Raw genomic sequence first — 17,740 nt, forward strand, 5'->3', positions numbered from 1 at the left:
GAATCAAAACTGCGATGTAAACACTGGTGGCTCGACACGCGGATAAAAACAGAATAAAAGTAAATGACTACTTACACTGATTGTCAAACAGAATCACTTGCATCCCATACAGAGAGAAGGACTGTCTGAAGCTGTACGTCACTGAGTTCTTCTTTTTCTGGAAAATCTTGGTTACCTGGAATCATGCAAAGAGAATATTTGAAATGCTGTTCTAAAGAGATAGGAGGGAAGATAAAAGAGGAGAGAAGAAGAAAGCAGAGGGCTTATACCACTAGGAGGTCATTGAAGAGGAAGATCTCCCGCTGATGCAGGCCCAGCTTCTGCAGCTTGTTGGGATCTGGCACTTCAAACAGGCGGCAGTAACACACCAGCCGGCGATGGGGCAGTGACAGCACCTAAAGGAGCACAGATACCAGCACTTCAGAGGTCATTATGCCCTCAGTCCACACTATAACAAGGAACAGAAGTCTCCTCTCTCCCTGACTGGAATTGAAATTAAATGTAGCCAACGTAGAGTTTGCTTTTTTCACAGCATTCATATAGAAGGCACATTTTTCATACTGCTCCTTAAGGCTGCATCATTTAATAAATCAGATCATCGATTTTAAGTCTTTAAATAACTTGTTTTGTCCAAAAAACAGTCCAATACCCACAAGCTAAAAATGAATAGTCAAATAAAACGGGCATGTTCCTATGAAAACTATGAATTAACTGGACGTTGTATTAGCTTTCTTAAAAAATTGAAGGTATTAAAATAAGTATTTATATATTTACTGAATTAACCTGGGGCTCAGAACATTTAATACTGTAGTGAAATCTAAGAGCACCTCCAGCAACTTTGGTCATTTCGTTGGATTAATTTAACATAACAAAAACTAAAATATGTATATCCTTCAAACTATCCTTTCAAATATTAAGATCATGGCAAACTGTTGCCATGCCTACTGGGGTGATGTTTCAAGCTGGATAACCTGTTACTACGTATGATTTATTATGTTAGCAATACAAGAGGATCAGGTGTCCTCAAATACAAAAATAGTCTGCATTGAAGCAGGAAGGCGTCTCCTCACGAGTCTATTTTCTGCCGTCCGGACCTTTTGGCATGTATTACTACGCTGACACCGTGAGGAATTACTGAGGAAACAAAATATAGCTCGCTTGAAATCCTTATCCTGTATGCTGTGCTTTTAAAAATAGATTCCAGTAAAAGTGTATGTTTTTTTAAGTCCTAACTTATCGAAATCCAAATGAATAAAAACAATTTAAATGTTTTGTGTGTCATCATTTTAAATCAGGTTTGTTTCACCAGTAGATTTAACTAGTTACATAGATATGAAGTGTAAGAATTGATCCTTTGTTGAACTTAATTTTTACATAGATTATTTTATGCACTGATGTAACCTGTAACTGTTAATCTGAACCTTGAGTCCTTACATACAAGAAAACATGTCTACAAAAATATTTGTTCTAGCTATGCTGTAATAACAAAGTATGTACCGGTTCAAGTGCACATTTAGCGAATATCTCATACCATAACTATCATGATAACTACCAATCTTCATATTATTGGGGGATCAACAGTATATTCTGAGAGGCATGTAGTGGTATGCGCCCAGCCGTGGTGCACTGCTGAGCACAGAATCTGTAAACACTGCAGCTCAATGCCAGCCACAATTTATGATGTTGGCTCTGTCTCTAGGGTGCAGCAATGACAGATGATATGCTGCAGGGGGCAAAAGTCTCTGTAATCTGACTCTTAAACTACCTGTGTGAAGAGCATTAACTGCAATATGCAGGGACAGAGAGAGGAAATGGTGCCCACATGGTAAAATAAGGAAAGAAATGATCAAGTATCGTATGATTTATGGATATTTAGCCTACTTACACATCCTAGGCCGTGGTGGAGGGATCCAATCTAAAAATAGAAAACAAAGGAGATGTTATGTTGGGATTATTAACACTGTTGCTTCTGATAACCTTAAAACTGTAACTTTTCTTGCTTAATAATGAGCCCATATGGGGACTTGCCCCTGCAGGAAGTGCACATATAGCATATTAAAGTGGTGATGAAGATGCACCTCTTGGGTGGTGTATAAAGGGTGGCGATCTTTCTCTGCTGCCAGGCTCCAGGGAGTCTGTAATGATGTTGGAATGAAAACAGAACCTCCCTGAGCAGCCCACTCTAGTGGACCTGATTAGTATTGAGAGGCACTCCAATGTGGTTTAAATGTTTAAAGGTGGGGTATGTCATTTTGGAGAAACCAGCTCGAGTGCACTAGAATTTGAAAATACACAACCGGAACAAATCTGCCACTTCCTTACAGAGCCCTTCCTCCAACACACACAAACGCACACATGGCCAATGAGGGCATGAGATAAGTTTGTGCACAGATGGAAAGCTGACAGGCAGGTAGGCCATCAAGTTATTTTAGCCGGATGATTGGTCGTGCTTTTTACAGCGCTATGGCTTCCACAGATTAATTTTTTTAATGTATTTATTGTCAAAGCACTTAAGATATTCATTGCTATCAGGATTTTAAGAGCATTCCATGGAATATAACAAAAAGTGTTTCTGAAATAAATGACATACCCCACCTTTAAGTGTTTTACAGAGAGTCCTCCAGAGCTTTTAATTCAGCAGCTAAATAGTGACGTGGGATCATTTCTCAATGTGTGCAATTATTACTGGCAGAGCAAAAAGAGATTTCACCACGATGGAAACTGACTGCAACAAAGTCCTCTGTGCAAGACAAGCCTCTTCCTGAAGCTGCAGAGGTTAATCACACGTTTGACCTTCACGCATGAATGAGACATCATTGCCCGCAGAATAATTCAGAAATGCTGCTACATTTTGATAATACAGTCAGAACTACATTTGATAATATCTCTGGTTGAATATATTTATACATAAAATAAACCCAATAATGATTTTATGGATTATTTTTATATTTGTCGCCAAATTACCCACTTCTTCTCCTAAGAACTATAATGTGCTGCGGTGGCAGAAAGCGCTCATCTGTCTGCAGACTGCAGCACTGGGTGACATCTCTCAAGGGCTTCGTGTGTTCAAATCACGAGCGTGAAGGTCTAAGCCCAGACATATGACTCACACAACAATACCCAAAGGTACAACATGTTTTCTAAATCTCCTTGTTCCTCGTATGACTTTAGCTCTGTACATTTAGGAGTCAGTAAATAAGGACAAAATGTGACTTTTGCTCATTGGAAGTCATTTATGGCTGATACAACTTAGTGAGTACTGACATAAGAATAGTCTACACATATTGTAGGCCAAAGATGCCACACAGAATATTTTCATCACTTGAAAATGATAATATTGTCTATTGAACTTGGTTGGGTAGATAATGAAGTACTTACTGGTTTCTTTCCCACTATGAGCTTCTCCACCTTCTGCACCTGCGAGACGTGGTCTTCGTTGGTCTTGAGCTCTCGCTTACGGATCCTCTCATAGATGCCGACCAGAGTCTCCCTGGGGATATCCTCTCCATCATCCACACCTGGCACACAGATAAAGAAAGTAAGGATAGGAAATATCTCAAATAGTCCATGTCTAAGCTTGTATTGTTCAAGAAGCACATTTGAAAATATCAGTATATATATTTAGCTCACAAATAGTGTACTTTTGTGTTATCATATCAACCCTTGGTTTTTACAACCTCTTAAATTCTTGATGAAGTCCTCCATCTTCATCTTCCTCTCGGGCTTGACATTGGGGCTGTACATGTCAGTGTTGAGGAGGATGATGGCAAAAGCGAGGATGAAGATGGTGTCAGGGTTCCTGAACTGTCGCACCACAGTGGGGTTACAGATGCAGTAGCGCTGGCTAAAGAAAACGAGACAGGAGAACATTTGAACTCATTTCGACATTACAAACAAACTGAGATTACAAAACATACACACTGTTGGGCTCATAGTGAGGAAATATGTTCCCCACGGCTTGAAGAAAACAGAAGTGATGGGAGTGCTAGTTGTCTTTATGTACCAACAGCTGTGAGGAAACCCAGCTGCAATGACTTCTGAAAAAGAACTTATAGTATTAGGATCACGCTGTGTGTTTCAGACACAGCCATGTTGTATTTTATGGATGTGTGAGTATGAAAAGGGCAAGAGTGTTATATCTCCTGCCTTTTCATTGTCACATGATCCCGCTGTGTTTGAACACTGTGTGTCAGTGTGTGATCTAACCTGAAGGCTTCGATGAGCCGCTCCACCTTCTGGGCCTCACCCTGAACACGGATGTGGTTCTGAAATTTCCTGAGAGCCTCGTCCAGCTCCATGCTCTGGAAGTCCATTTCATCCACCACACAGCTGGCACATTAGAGGACAGAAGGCAGAAATATTACTATAAACAAATGATTTATATTTTACAGGGTTTTGTTTGAGTGTGCATGTGGAAAAAAGATCCTGGATTGCATTACATTTACACAAATCTTCTTCTAACACATGTTCATTTTCCTTTGCTCACGCCATACATATACATAATACTCACTCCAAAACATCTCTGTTGAACTGTTTCTGTCGATTTCCGAGAAATTCTCCAATCATCTGCCTGCTGAGCCCCTTCCTCTGCAGCAGGAAGTGAGCCACACCAACCGGTGTGTCGGGGATAAACCCCCTCTCAGTCAAGTACTGGATGCCCTTTTCTGGCTTCCTGATAAATAAAAATATCATATATCATACATTTAGGAGCAGATAAACAAAACTTGAGTGAAGAGTCTGCTCATTTTGTAATATTAGTTTGGAGAAAATCCTTGTACTCTTAAGACATTTGATATTCTCACTACAAAGTTATATCATATTAAAAGAATCTCAAAGAAATGTTGTTACACTATATTCATATACTACAATAAAAAGATATTGTCTTATTTATTGTTTTCCTTCAAACATCTCTCTAAATATCTTTATATTCGATTTAATACAAATGATTACAGCTTAAAGAGCAACACAAAGAGAAGGAATTCTTTTCCAAGAGGCTTTTCTAACATCATCTCTATTTGCTACGCCCTTCATCACGGTAATCCCTGGTCAAGCGCCCGCTCCATCAGAGCTGAGTACCTACTTGTTGAAGAGATTCAAGCCGATGCGGTAGTGTCTCTTTCGAATAACATCATTACTGAAGATGGGCGAGTCCCAGCTGTTGCGAGTCTCTTTGTGATACGTCTGCTTGCTGAGCGTCTGCTCTCGTAGGCTGTCTCTCGACGACGACTCGGAGCTGCAGTTGATGGTGTCGTTAGAGTTGGATGTGCTATTGATGCTGTCGTTATCCCCATCGGAGAAGTCGGATTCAGACTTGCTCTGCCTGTTGGCTGAGCCGTTTATAGCTAAGTGTCCTTCCAGCTGACGGTGGCGATGGCGCAGCGGTGGGTCTTCATCACGGGAGGAAGCTCGTGGCGGGGGCCCGTGGGAAATATGTTTGGGGCTCGCCTGGGAGGACGTCACGATGTGCCCGTGCGGCTCGTACACAGGCGGCCGTTTGACAGATCCACGGTCAGACCGGTCACTGAGCTCCGCTGAGCTGTCACTAGGAGGTTCAATGGTCAACAAAGGAAGATGGTCCATTCTGAGGCGCTGCTCTTGGCACTCTAGAGAAGGAGTGCTGCGGCAGCTCGTGTCTGTGTCACGACCCTCATCTTTGGGGTCAATAGGCCAGTATTCCTGTGAGGAATTGACTGACCTCAACCGCAAGTCTGATTCTGTGCTGGAGGGTTGGTCCCCCGACCTCGACCGAGCCATAGAAGGATTCATGTCCTCCTCATCGATGAACAGAGTGACATCATTATAGGATGCCAATGTTTCATCATGCATTCGTCCAGCTGCCCTGCGGTGGGACTTCCCCTGATAGGGCCCTTCCCTCTCTGCCTTAGAGCAGCCCATGGCCTCTGGGTCGGGACCCTCGTCGCCCTGAAGGCTGCGACAGTTTAGAGCATCATCAATCGACTCGGCCAGAGATTTGACCTGCCGGGAAAAGGCGTCCTCCAGCTCCGTGATGGCATCTGTCAGGTCACCCTGTGGGGTTGGGTGAGGCGCCATGTTGGCCTGCTGGTGTACCTCTATATCTCCGCGTTCAGACTGCACCATGGACAGTGGGGCGCCATCCTCCGTCATGGAAACCTGCCTTCCTTCAAAGTAGGAGCTGTGCACTTTCTCAGGACCCTCAAACGAGAGCTGCATCCTCATGTTGGAGAGAACGATGCGTCTGGACATGCGGTTCTCAGACATAGAGCTCCTGAGACGTTCAAAGTTCTTGTTCATCTGATACTGGCGGAAGGCTGTCTGGATGGTGCGGGCCGCATGCCGAGTTATGAATCGTCCACCATATTTACGCTCCAGCATCTCCACCTACAGAAAGAGAGTAAATTAGCTGTCAAACTGGGCCACCTGTTGAATATTTAATTTACCTTTTCTAACCACATATACAAATATCCTCCTGAAGGTCACTGATAATTAGCATTCCTGCTTTATTTCCACCAAAAACAATCTCACACAGCTGTTTTTTTTTAAATTCTTGAATAGTAATTGGTCATGGACCTTTGAATAATCCCCAAGCAAACTATTAAACCAGGCTACTTTGGAGTACCTGTTTATCCTGGAGGTCAGCAGAGAGCTCATAGCTTTCAGAGAGCGAGCGGGAACGCTTGATGGCCTCCTCCTCAGCCTGCTTACGGATGATGGACTGCGAATGCTGGAGTTTGGCTCGACGGGGTCTTTGAGGGCCAGGCTGGACACCGTGGCTGTAAAGCGGGCTGTCAAATCGGTCGGGGCTGATGGCTGAGCCGTGAGTCACCGGGCCCTGGCCATAGCTGGCTCCACCATCCAGGGAATGGCCACTCTCATTGGGCCGTCCATCCCCTTCCACACTGCAATAAGAGAGCAAAGAGATGGTTCGAGATTTTAACTTCTTGTAAGAAATATAAGATAATTAGAATGTATCTTTTGAGTTAGAATTGAAGAAGCATTATCAGGTTAAGTGCATCCGTCTTCCCAAATCATCTTTTAAAATGTCAGAACAAAAGTAGTTTAACTTCCAAGGATTTATGGCTTAAGTTTTAAAGGTCCCATGTCATGGTTTTCCGGTTATTACCCGTCCCCTTGTGTGTAACGGTCTGCAGAGTCACAAACCCTCAAAGTAAACACTGTAGCGAGTAAAGCTCAAACACAGAAAAGACCTGTCTGTGCTGCCCCAGAACGCCTCGTTGGAGATTTTTCCTTTTCTTCTTGGGTACAGTGACGTATTGGGTATAGTGACGTTACGTGCGCGGAGCCGTTACGTTTGGACCAGCCGGCGGGACGCGGGGAGGCTGCGGGTCTGTGTATGAGTGTGTGTGTGTGTGCACACACAGACTCACAGCCAGGCTGCGGGTGTGTGTGCTCGGGCTGGGTTCTGGCTGGGTTTCGCTGTGTCTCGCTGTCTCGCAGACCCCACACAGCAGCCAGGAAACAACACCAGTAATCCAGCTCACACTGTCCGCTCCTCGCAGCAGCGAGCCCTGCAACGTCCCGCCAACACGGCACCAAGACCCCATGCAACATTCTCATATTTTTGTCATTGCTGGTTTCATCTTCTGGTTGCTAACAAACATTGGAACACAAACACACATCAGAGCACAGTGGGCTCATAGGGGGGGGGGGGGCGTTTAGAACAGAGAGTGAATACACATACTATACAGAGATGCTGTATGAGAAACCGATGTGAGTTTGGAAAATTGAACAATGTTAATCTATTCTAGTACACATCAACAATGGAATTATGATCAGTAGAAATGGCCATGACATGGGACCTTCAATAAAAGAAAGTCTTAAAATCAGTATTCCAGTCTCCGTTATGGAATAAACACAAATGGAAACACAGAAGTGAACTGAAGAGTATGTGTAAAAGACTGTTGATTCTACAACTTTATGATAACAATAAAACCCACAGTTCACTCAGCTGTAACCTTCCCTAATGCTGATACACAACTCTGCAAAAAGTACTTTGGAAAATGTGTAACCTGCCATAGGTCTGCCTGTGCTTCAATCATAAATGAAAATGCCACGTAAACAATCTCCTAACAGTCATTCGTTGTCCTTGTCGGATTACCTCTTACCCAAACAATATGAAAAAAAGAAGGAGGATACTCACTCACTCTTACATTCGGCCAAACTAAAAGAGGACTTGCGAAAAGACCGTCTATTTTCTATAAATTGCCAACTCTTCCTCCATATCTTGTCCACCATTCTTTCAGTCAAGTGAAGTCCAGAGTACACAGGCTCCTCCAGGAAACTAAAGCTTATCCCACCTGAAGAGCCAATCAGTGACCAACAAGAGTTACATCATGTTTGCTGCAGCGACAGCACACTGTTCCAATATGAGTTACAAAGTCCAGATTAGAGTAGAGTGGCAGAGCAAATACAACCTTAGCTGTCCCTTCGAAAATGTGGTCGTATTTGATGTCCATCTGCTCAATAACTAACATTACAGTAAGTAACATTTCTTCTCCTCCGAGGGACAGTGAATTGACTGTGCGCTGGCAGTCTAATGTGTTTGAACTGTGACTCGACACACCCATGCTGTGTACACAATCCACTTCCTTCATTAGACAGCCTCAAATCAACATTAAGCAACAAAAGCCTGCCAGCATACATCAACCAAAGGGAAAATGGGGAAGTCAATATGGTCAAAAGTTCAAACAGCAGATGTATTTGTGAATACTTTTTGTGAATTCATTAATAACGTTTGACTGAAACCACATTTACTGATTTGTATCCCAGGGACAGCAAACCAACAAAATGGTTGCAAAAGACGGTCATTCATAGTTCACAATAACCTGTGATTACTAAAAGTCTCAGAGAAATAGCAGATTCAGTCATGTTGCCTGCCTGAGCCTGCATCTACAAATACTTATTATTTTTGTAATCTAATTGGAATCTAATTCACAACCACAACTTGTCCTTTTCTGATCATTGTCAGAGAGAAAGTGTAACAGACTACAAGGTAAATATAAATATAAATCTTACTGTAAGTGAAAACACTTTGCTAACAAGAAGAAAGGCACTTCTGCTTTTCCACCAAATATTTGATTGTGAAATATTAAAACATGTTGTCCTGCTGCAGCGGTCAAACTACCACATACTTGTCTATGGTATAATTCAGAAAATATTTAGTCTTATTACCACAGGTTAGATGGTGTTTGGATGGAACTGGAAATATTATCATGTCCTTAAATTGCACGTGTGTTCACTTTCACCGAATGCTGCAGCAGATTGAGTTCTGTAAATATTCCTCCTGACCCATCTAGGGTCATCCAAGGCCACCGTGACGCAGGGAAACTTCACGGGGAATAAATGCTAACTGACTCTCTCGGGGCAATAGGTACACACTATGTTGAAGCGTTAGCCAGCACGCAGCACCAGGGCTAAAAAAAGAACTTCCTGATCCTGCTGGACCAACAGAAAACACTTGCACTGCACATTGAAAATCTGATTTGATTTCATAATCGCCATTGGGATGAATCTCCCCATCCATCTGTCGTGACAACTGGTGAGGCATTCATCCCTGGAGTTTAAAGTGACACCCTCCGTGCTGTCACAGCAACAGCACAGCCACTGGTGATTTGTTGTTTTTATTAAGTTTGATTACTGACCTGGATAAAGTGATGATGAAAATACTTTTTGGGTACAGCAGGACATTGTTATTTATATAAAGAAAAGCCTGCATGACTTGAAAAATTGTAAATTATATATATCTTTTCTACTTAGGGGGGCACATTTATGAAACCAAGGTACAAATATAAAATATGTTCACTGGAGCTCAAGTCAAAACAATATGAAACACATTTATGTGGCAAATGGATTGTAATCAGGTGAATTAATCCAATATTTTGATTTAGGATACCTGTAGAAATAAACACTTTCAGCCTTAGCTGCACTTTGTGTTTGGTGCTAATTAGCAAACGTTAGCATGCTAGCATACTAAACGAAGATGATAAACATTATAACAGATTAACATCAGCATGTTAGCATTGTTATGAGAATGCTGCTGTGTCCTTTTTTAGCTGCAAGCATGGCTGTGGACTCTTAGTTGCATTATGTGTTGTTCTTTTCTTCTGTGCTATTTTGTTAGGAGTAATTGCCTTTCTATTGTTTTGACTAATTGTGAAAGTATTGAACAGAAATACATTTTTCAATTATGTTTAATGACAATGTTGGGATGTGAATTAATTATACGTTAAATAACTGAAAATACAATAAACTATAAGATGCTTTTAAGAGCTACTACGCTACCCATCTGGGGTTTGCTATCTCACTCTGTAACCTCTAAAAACACTCAAGGAACAAAGACAAATCTATAACTGTAGTTCGGGCTTTGCCTTTCCCCAATGGGGCCAGCATCTTTGCTTCCATTTTGTTCTTTCTGCTCTACTTTTTACAGACTGAGCGTGTGTGTGATTGTGGGTGTACATAGGAAAGAGAGTGGGAATAAGTGCTGCAGTACTTTCTGCTCTGAGGTCATTGAATGCTCCACAGAGCGAGGTCAGTCGCTCATGATGGCGGGAAAAAGGGAAAGGAGAGAGAGCAGCATTTTAAAAGCTGATGTTTAAAGATGTAACTGATGTTGAAGTAAAAGAGGGACTGATTTATAGCAAAGCAGGAAGTTGCCTGACATTATTCCAGAGAAGTGACTCCACATGGTCTCGCTTTGTTACGGTTTATATTAACATGTCGTATTCATAATGTATGAGGATGGTAGAACCATTGTGGAAGGATGCAGCAATGATGGTTCTCCAAGGACTACTTCCTGTTAGTCACTGTACCCTCATTGAAATATGATCCCACAACAAAAGCAACGACTGCTCGACAGTGTCTGAAGCTCAGTCTGGCTCTTTATCCAGCAGGAGCCCTCGTTAAGTCTGATGTCGGCATGGATAAGCATGTCAGCTCAGCTGGCAGTGATTTTCAGCCATGGGATCCAGGGATTTGGGGGGTGAATTGAGGGGGGTCGACCATCTCTCTCTCTCTTCCTTCCCTCTCAACACATCATGAACAAACAGGCCCAGGCCCCTGCATGGCCTCAACCCGTTCCATCAGTCGGACCTGAGGGAGAAACATTCCTCCATCCCGGAAGAGAGGAGTCACATCTACAGGAGTTCTGGGAATAGAAGAAAGCTAATGAAGTGCAGGCTGGGGCTACGGAGGAAGAGAGGGCTGCAGTGTGGAACTAACAAAACTCCCAAACAAGTCACCAGGAAGACGGAGAAATCTACAAACGGCTTTGTGCTCGCATGTTTTTTCAATCAACTTCTGATTGGTGTTTGACAGGCTCTTTACGGTATAAGAAGGCATAATTGAATTGAGAACCCACAAGCCATTGAAATGAGCATTGTGCTATATATTCATAGATACATTCTTTCCACATGCAAAGGGTTTTGCAGCACAACAGTAATCTAAGTACCCAACTACTTAGATATGCCTTTGTTTCATTTCTTATTTATTTCTACTTTCTGGTGTTTTTAATATTCTTTAGACTGTATCCTTTTGTTAATGATATTGTGGCACACATGTGAAGCATCACAATAAATAAGTGATCACAATCTAACTTTTTTCCACAAATACAGATCACATGGTTTCCTAAAGGCTGAGCATGTTGGGGAAAAAATACCCCAACAAGCTTTAGTTACCTCATATAATTAAAAAGTAATGTTGCGGGACATACATATTATACCACCCTGTATTGGCAATATTCAATATCAATATCATCATGGTCGCTTAGGAAGTCTGATCTGCCTGCTGAGGCTTATTTTTGCTGCAAACTGCAAAAGGTGATGGAAATCTGATCCCTTCACAGCAGGGTTAAAATAAAACATGTGTAATAACGCTAATGCAACAATGTAAATGCATTATCAGGTTTCATGCCTTTAAGTGACAAATCTGTTTTGATGCATGTATGTAAACATTCAGGGAACTGACCCTTGTAATTAAACGTGTTACACTACTCCAGTTGCACAGAGGACCTGTGGCCCGAACACAACAAAAGCAGATGTTTTCCCTCCGTCTCTTCACAAGCAGCTCAGAGAGCTCATAAATACAGATGCACGCACCAGACCTCACAACAGTGTAGAGATAGGAAATAGATTTTGCAGGTAAAGCGGTTAAGAGACCATGCAGTAACATGTTAATGAAGTTCAGAATAAAAAGTGAAGCTGCCAATAAACACTGTAATATCAGTGTCATTTGAGCACCAATCACCACACTAATGGATGATTTTGTGACGATTATAACTAGACGACGAGGAGCAGGTTGGGTATTTTTATTACCACACAGCTGCAAACTTGTAAACTGCGCTGGCCAGCAGACTGACAGTTTCACTCTTGAGAGTTTGCAGCCAACGGTATACAGTCAATTGGAGCCTCATAACACTCGTGGCTGATAACTACTGTACGTTTTATACTACAGTTTGAGAGATTTAAGACCTTGGCTGTACAAATCAACTGTCATATCGAGTCCAGAAGCCACCAGTCTTGTATAAACTTGAATGTATCATGTACAGTTGATTACTGAATGGATTTCCTCTGCACTAATTAAAACTTCTCTCTGGCTTTTACACTTTAAAAAGCAAAGTAATGCCCGAGCACAAAGGTATTAAGCGGTTATCTTTGACAACTGAACTCACAACATATTGAGAAGAATTAGCTTTGGTAACAATGTGATGTGAAAGAGATTTTTCAACATAAAGCCTGCTGATTATTGATTGGTACGAGCACAGACGGGGCCAATTACAACAACATACTCCGTTCCAAGTGTGAAGAGTGGTTTGTTGATGCCATCTTCGTACATGCTGGTTGAAGCAATCAGAAATCAATACTATTCCCTCGATATCTGCCGGGCCTCATTCTGTCTGAATCGAGGCCTCCCTCCTGTCAAGACTCATACAACAACAACACTGCCACTGTCATTATCAGCCTGTAATGAATAATTAAACTAACACTACACTCAGCACCTGCCCTTGAAGAACCAGCAATGAAAAAGCACACAGTCACAGCCAGCGAGCGGGAGGGCCACGACACACCACAGGAATGCCCTTCAGTCGAGCAGAGGGGGGGGGGGGGGTGTTTGATCCAACTCACTGATGAATTCTGTACGGAAAGACTAAACACCAGCACACTCATTCAGTGACTCAGAGGTGACAGGATCTGTTTTCCACTTTGAGTGAGTCAAAATTGAAATGGCAGACCCCGCATTAAAATTCATGATCTTCGTGACTTAGCGTGAAGCTTCACATTACTCCTTTCATCTTATAAGAGTGGATTATGTGAATGCACAAAAGGAGCAGGTTAATGCAACATGTTATCTGAGCTTTTTCGCAAAATACACAGTCACACGCTGTCTCGCCGCTGTTTAATAAACAAAGCTTTATGAGCTCTAGCAGCTTGGTGTAACCTCAACCAATGACACACACACACACACACACACACACACACACACACACACACACACACACACACACACACACACACACACACACACACACACACACACACACACACACACACACACACACACACACACACACACACACACACACACACACACACACACACACACACACACACACACACACACACACACACCACTTCAGGGGACATTACATTGACTTACATGCATTTCCTAGAGACTTTCCCTCACCTTAACCATAACCAACACATGCCTAACCCTAACCCTTACCCTAACCCTAAACCTAACCAAGTCTTCACCCTAAAATGAATGATTCCCCTCATGGGGACCTCCAATTTGTCCCCATAATGGAAGCGAGTCCCCACACGTGACTGTGTAAACAGATTTAGGTCCCCACAAGTATAGTAATGCCACACACACACACACACACACACACACACACACACACACACACACACACACACACACACACACACACACACACACACACACACACACACACACACACACACACACACACACACACACACACACACACACACACACACACACACACACACACACACACACACACACACACACACACACACACACACACACACACACACACACAACAACAAACAACATACGCACATTTTTGTTCAGTCCCCCATTACTCTTACCAGCCATTCAGCTCCAGTTCCATCAGCGACTGGTTCTTCTCTGAGTTACACTGCAGACACCACATGCTGGCCGGCACTCACAAAACGATGTAATCCAAACATTAACAGTCCCCCTCACCAGTTCCCATTACTGACTAAAAGGTTTCTCCTCTAACAGACAGATACATTTCAATACTGCCATCTGCTATAGCTTGTAGCTGCCTACTTCTTGCAGACGTTCCCATTTCTCTGCCTTGGGAAAGCAGCTCCTTATGGATGGTAGGCGTACATGGTCAGTGCTAAGTGGCAGTCTGTAATCTGTGACAGGCAAACGGAGCTCCTTCTTTTTCTCTTTCTTTCTCTCTGTCCTGTGTGTGCCGGGCTGGTAGGAGTATAACGGGGGCGGAGGCTGGGAGACGGGAGTGTGGGTTTTTGCCAGGCCCTGAGCAGTATGGAAGGGGGCGGGATGCAGGGAAGGGGGTGTGTGAGCGTGCTTGCTCTGTAGCTGGGTAGAAAAAAGAAAGAGGGATGAGATACCTCCTGCACAAGACTAGCCATGCATGGGGAGGCTGCACAAATTACACTTTAGCAAGACGTGAGGAATATGAAATCTTGTTTTTTTTCAGGCATGTTATCAGAGAATGTGAAACCATGAAAAAGGAGACAGCGAGGGTTGGGAATGAGAGATTAAGCGAGGCGCAAAAAGCACAAAGAGTAAGCATGGTGGGAATGAGTGACAGCTTGATCCAGTTGGAGAAGCTGGTAAAAGAACAAAGTATGAGGAGGCGTGGCATGAAGGCTGAAGATAGTGACAGGAGTTGGGAGTTTTTGAATGTCAGAGGTACATTTTGTTACCCTTTTTTTGCATGAAAAAGGACTTGGTGGGCAGAGATGGCCAATACAAGAGAGCACCTCTATTAATAGATGCTTTCAGGGTTGAGATGTGACTGTTACGACGTGCACTAAGAAAAGCACAAGAGAGGATTCTGCGTCTCTCTGCTGCAGAACATCACACAAGAGTCGAAGTTCTCTACTTTTAAATGAGCATGTTTAATTGAATGAACGTCACACTGATAAAATACCACCCATCGTGCACCATCATTTCAAAGCTGGCAGGGACTTCCGTCCAGCTTCAGGCTCGCAGCAGATCCAAACAGACTGTGCCTCCTCTCTGGACTTCAGTGTTGTTGAGACAGGCCAGTGACTAATCACCCCTCTGAGAGGAGGGGGTTGGGGTAAACTGCCCCCAAGTCAGAGGTATTTTCTACCTAATGACAACAGGCACAGGAAACAGTGGAGAATGGCTCCCACATGGAGCCAGTTTACAGGGACACCAATCATACACACACACACACACACACACACACTCTGTCTGCATCCCTAAAATGATCACCTTCTCTGGATTGTTTTCATCTGAGACTTCAAATGAAAGAAGGAGAGACAAAGCCGAGCCAAGAGGAAAAAGTGTGCTTTTCTTAACATGTGTTATGGATCACAGCCGGTATTTATGCACAGACTTATTTGCAATGTGTGACTCAGGCAGGATGATTATGTGCAGAAAGGCAGACACACAGTAACGGCCAACTGATCTATTTCAGTTTGAGACCTTGGCCCTGTACTCTGGTGACTACAGCTGCTACGGCCTTGTGGCGCTGCAGGTACTCCACTCAACTTACAGATCTCCCCTATCACGCAATCTTATAACGCTTACCGAAATAAATTTGTTCCGAAGTGCCAGTAAACAAAAAAGATTGAGCAAAACCAATCTAAGGTGCTTTTTTAATAAAGCTGTAATGCACATTATTCAATCATTTCCCATTGTGTACCTCCCAAGAGACGCAGATGGGGGTAGCTATTTAGATCATAAAATGTGATCATGATCTTAGATATTAGCCCCGGTGAAGGCTTTATTTTGTTGGCGGACCACAGGGAGTGGCTAACTAGACTTTATTTGTTTGGTAATGAGATATGAAGTAATATCATGGTCTCATTTTGAATGCAGGCATGTGCTGTTATAGGCCCCCAGCCTGTCGTGATTGTTTCAGCATGAGGCTCAAGGGCAGCATCAGTTTAAGCATTGAGGAGAGATTAGCTGAAATTATCTAATTAGATGAATTCCAGGTAAAGCTGAGCTGTAAAAGTGTACACAAACTTCAGGAGGCTGTGTAATTCTCTCTGCCTCCTCTACTCTTACGGTCCTGTCTAGTCGTCTAGGCTCACTCCATCTCCTGAATCCTGGCTGCACGGCTCTGCCCTGCATGATGTCATTGTGAATTCCAAGCAGAGGCCCACTCTCCACTCATAAAACGCCATTTCTTCAACTTAATACATATGGTCTCTCTGCATTTCAGCTCTTTCTCTATCACCCCTCCCCTCCAGTTGCACTGCCCTCCCTTCCTTTCCTCTTCCTTCTTGTTTTAGTGTTAGGAAAATTAGATACATTACACATGGGACAAGGCCAAAGAGGCATCCGCAGGTCAGCTTTACAAAAATGCCTTTATCTGGTGCCTTCCCACAGATGTAGTACCTGAGTATTATCAGGAAAACTGAATGCAAGTTCCCTTTGCAGAGAGACTGAGAAAAGACAGCAGAGGAAAAGAAAGGGGAAAGTGATAGCTTCCTGGAAACTTGGTCACAAGACTTTGGCGCTACGTGCTCTGCCTACATGACATCATGGACCGTTCCTCATTATCTGCTTCTGCTGGATTCTGAGTGAGTGAGACCTGCGCTAAGAAACGGAAAATAAAAAAATGAAAACTGGGCCCTTGCCTGGTCTGGAAACAATTACCAGCTGATGTCATAGTTTGATACAACAGCATACTTAATGAGAAGTAGTGGTGCGGGATAGCTTTGTGAACACAGAGGACTTTCTTTTGGAGGAAAAAAGAAACAAAAAAGAAAGACATTTTGTCTATGAATTCTCAAAAACAAAGATTTCTTTTGCACAAGAGAGAACTGGCAGCAGATGTATAAATAGAGCTGAAAGGAGAGTAATTAAAGGATATGCTGCCTCTGCTCATCACATCCTGGCAGCAAAGACGGAGCAGATGTGTTGCCCGTGGGATCCTGTGGGAATGATCAAAGATCATCAGTGGCAAGCGATGTCTGAGAGGCTTTTCTCTTTTCTTCTGTTCATACATCACTTCCAATCGAGATAGAAACAATCTGTTCATTCAAAGACATGGAAACTGGAGGCTGAACTGCAGGAGATGACTTCTGAGATTAGTTGTGTGTCATCAAAACATTATTTCGAAGGAACTAAATGTTGTTTTGCCCAAGTTCTAACAGCCTAAATATTTGCTTTTCCCTCCACTAGGACTGGCTATGATGTCAGGAGGACTGAAGGTTTATTCACTTATTCTTCAATTGAATAGTTTGAACCTTTTGGGGATATAGAGTTACTTGCGTTTATGTCGAGATTTAGAAAAGAAGATTGTAGAAAAGTGACTTTCACGTCTGTAATGGCCATGAAGTCACTCTCCCAATTTTTTTGTATAGATTTATAAATCTATGAGCATTGCATCTGTATCAAAACCCCAGGTAATATTTTTGCATTAGTATAAAAACAAACCCCAGCTCTACCAACAGCCACTACTAAAATAGCAGCCGTGCAGCTCACACAAAGAAAGAAGGATCCAAGTTTGGTCCTC

At 42.9% G+C, this 17,740-nt stretch overlaps 1 protein-coding gene and 1 long non-coding RNA gene across 9 annotated transcripts in view; one reads left to right on the forward strand and one right to left on the reverse strand.

The window, feature by feature from the left end:
- iqsec1a (IQ motif and Sec7 domain ArfGEF 1a) overlaps positions 1-17,740 on the reverse strand; it is a 95,297-nt gene that overhangs the window by 7,598 nt on the left and 69,959 nt on the right. For 6 of the 8 annotated variants that reach the window (XM_079678839.1, XM_079678840.1, XM_079678842.1 and 3 more), the window contains 9 exons: positions 6,599-6,878; positions 5,081-6,360; positions 4,511-4,672; positions 4,207-4,329; positions 3,678-3,844; positions 3,379-3,518; positions 1,886-1,915; positions 270-395; positions 76-175 (listed from right to left, as the gene is read on the reverse strand). In XM_079678839.1, coding sequence (XP_079534965.1) covers positions 76-175; positions 270-395; positions 1,886-1,915; positions 3,379-3,518; positions 3,678-3,844; positions 4,207-4,329; positions 4,511-4,672; positions 5,081-6,360; positions 6,599-6,878 — 2,408 coding nt within the window. Of the gene's footprint in view, positions 1-75; positions 176-269; positions 396-1,885; positions 1,916-3,378; positions 3,519-3,677; positions 3,845-4,206; positions 4,330-4,510; positions 4,673-5,080; positions 6,361-6,598; positions 6,879-8,140; positions 8,386-14,111; positions 14,309-17,740 lie in introns of those variants that run through there. The other 2 variants (XM_079678844.1, XM_079678841.1) reach the window with 2 other exon arrangements.
- Positions 8,393-14,075, forward strand: LOC307037808. The gene is made up of 2 exons (XR_013807784.1): positions 8,393-8,478; positions 10,890-14,075. It is a non-coding gene; the product is annotated as an uncharacterized lncRNA (long non-coding RNA).

Source organism: Notothenia rossii, assembly GCF_949606895.1.
Source record: "Notothenia rossii genome assembly, chromosome: 4".
Classification (NCBI taxonomy): domain Eukaryota; kingdom Metazoa; phylum Chordata; class Actinopteri; order Perciformes; family Nototheniidae; genus Notothenia; species Notothenia rossii.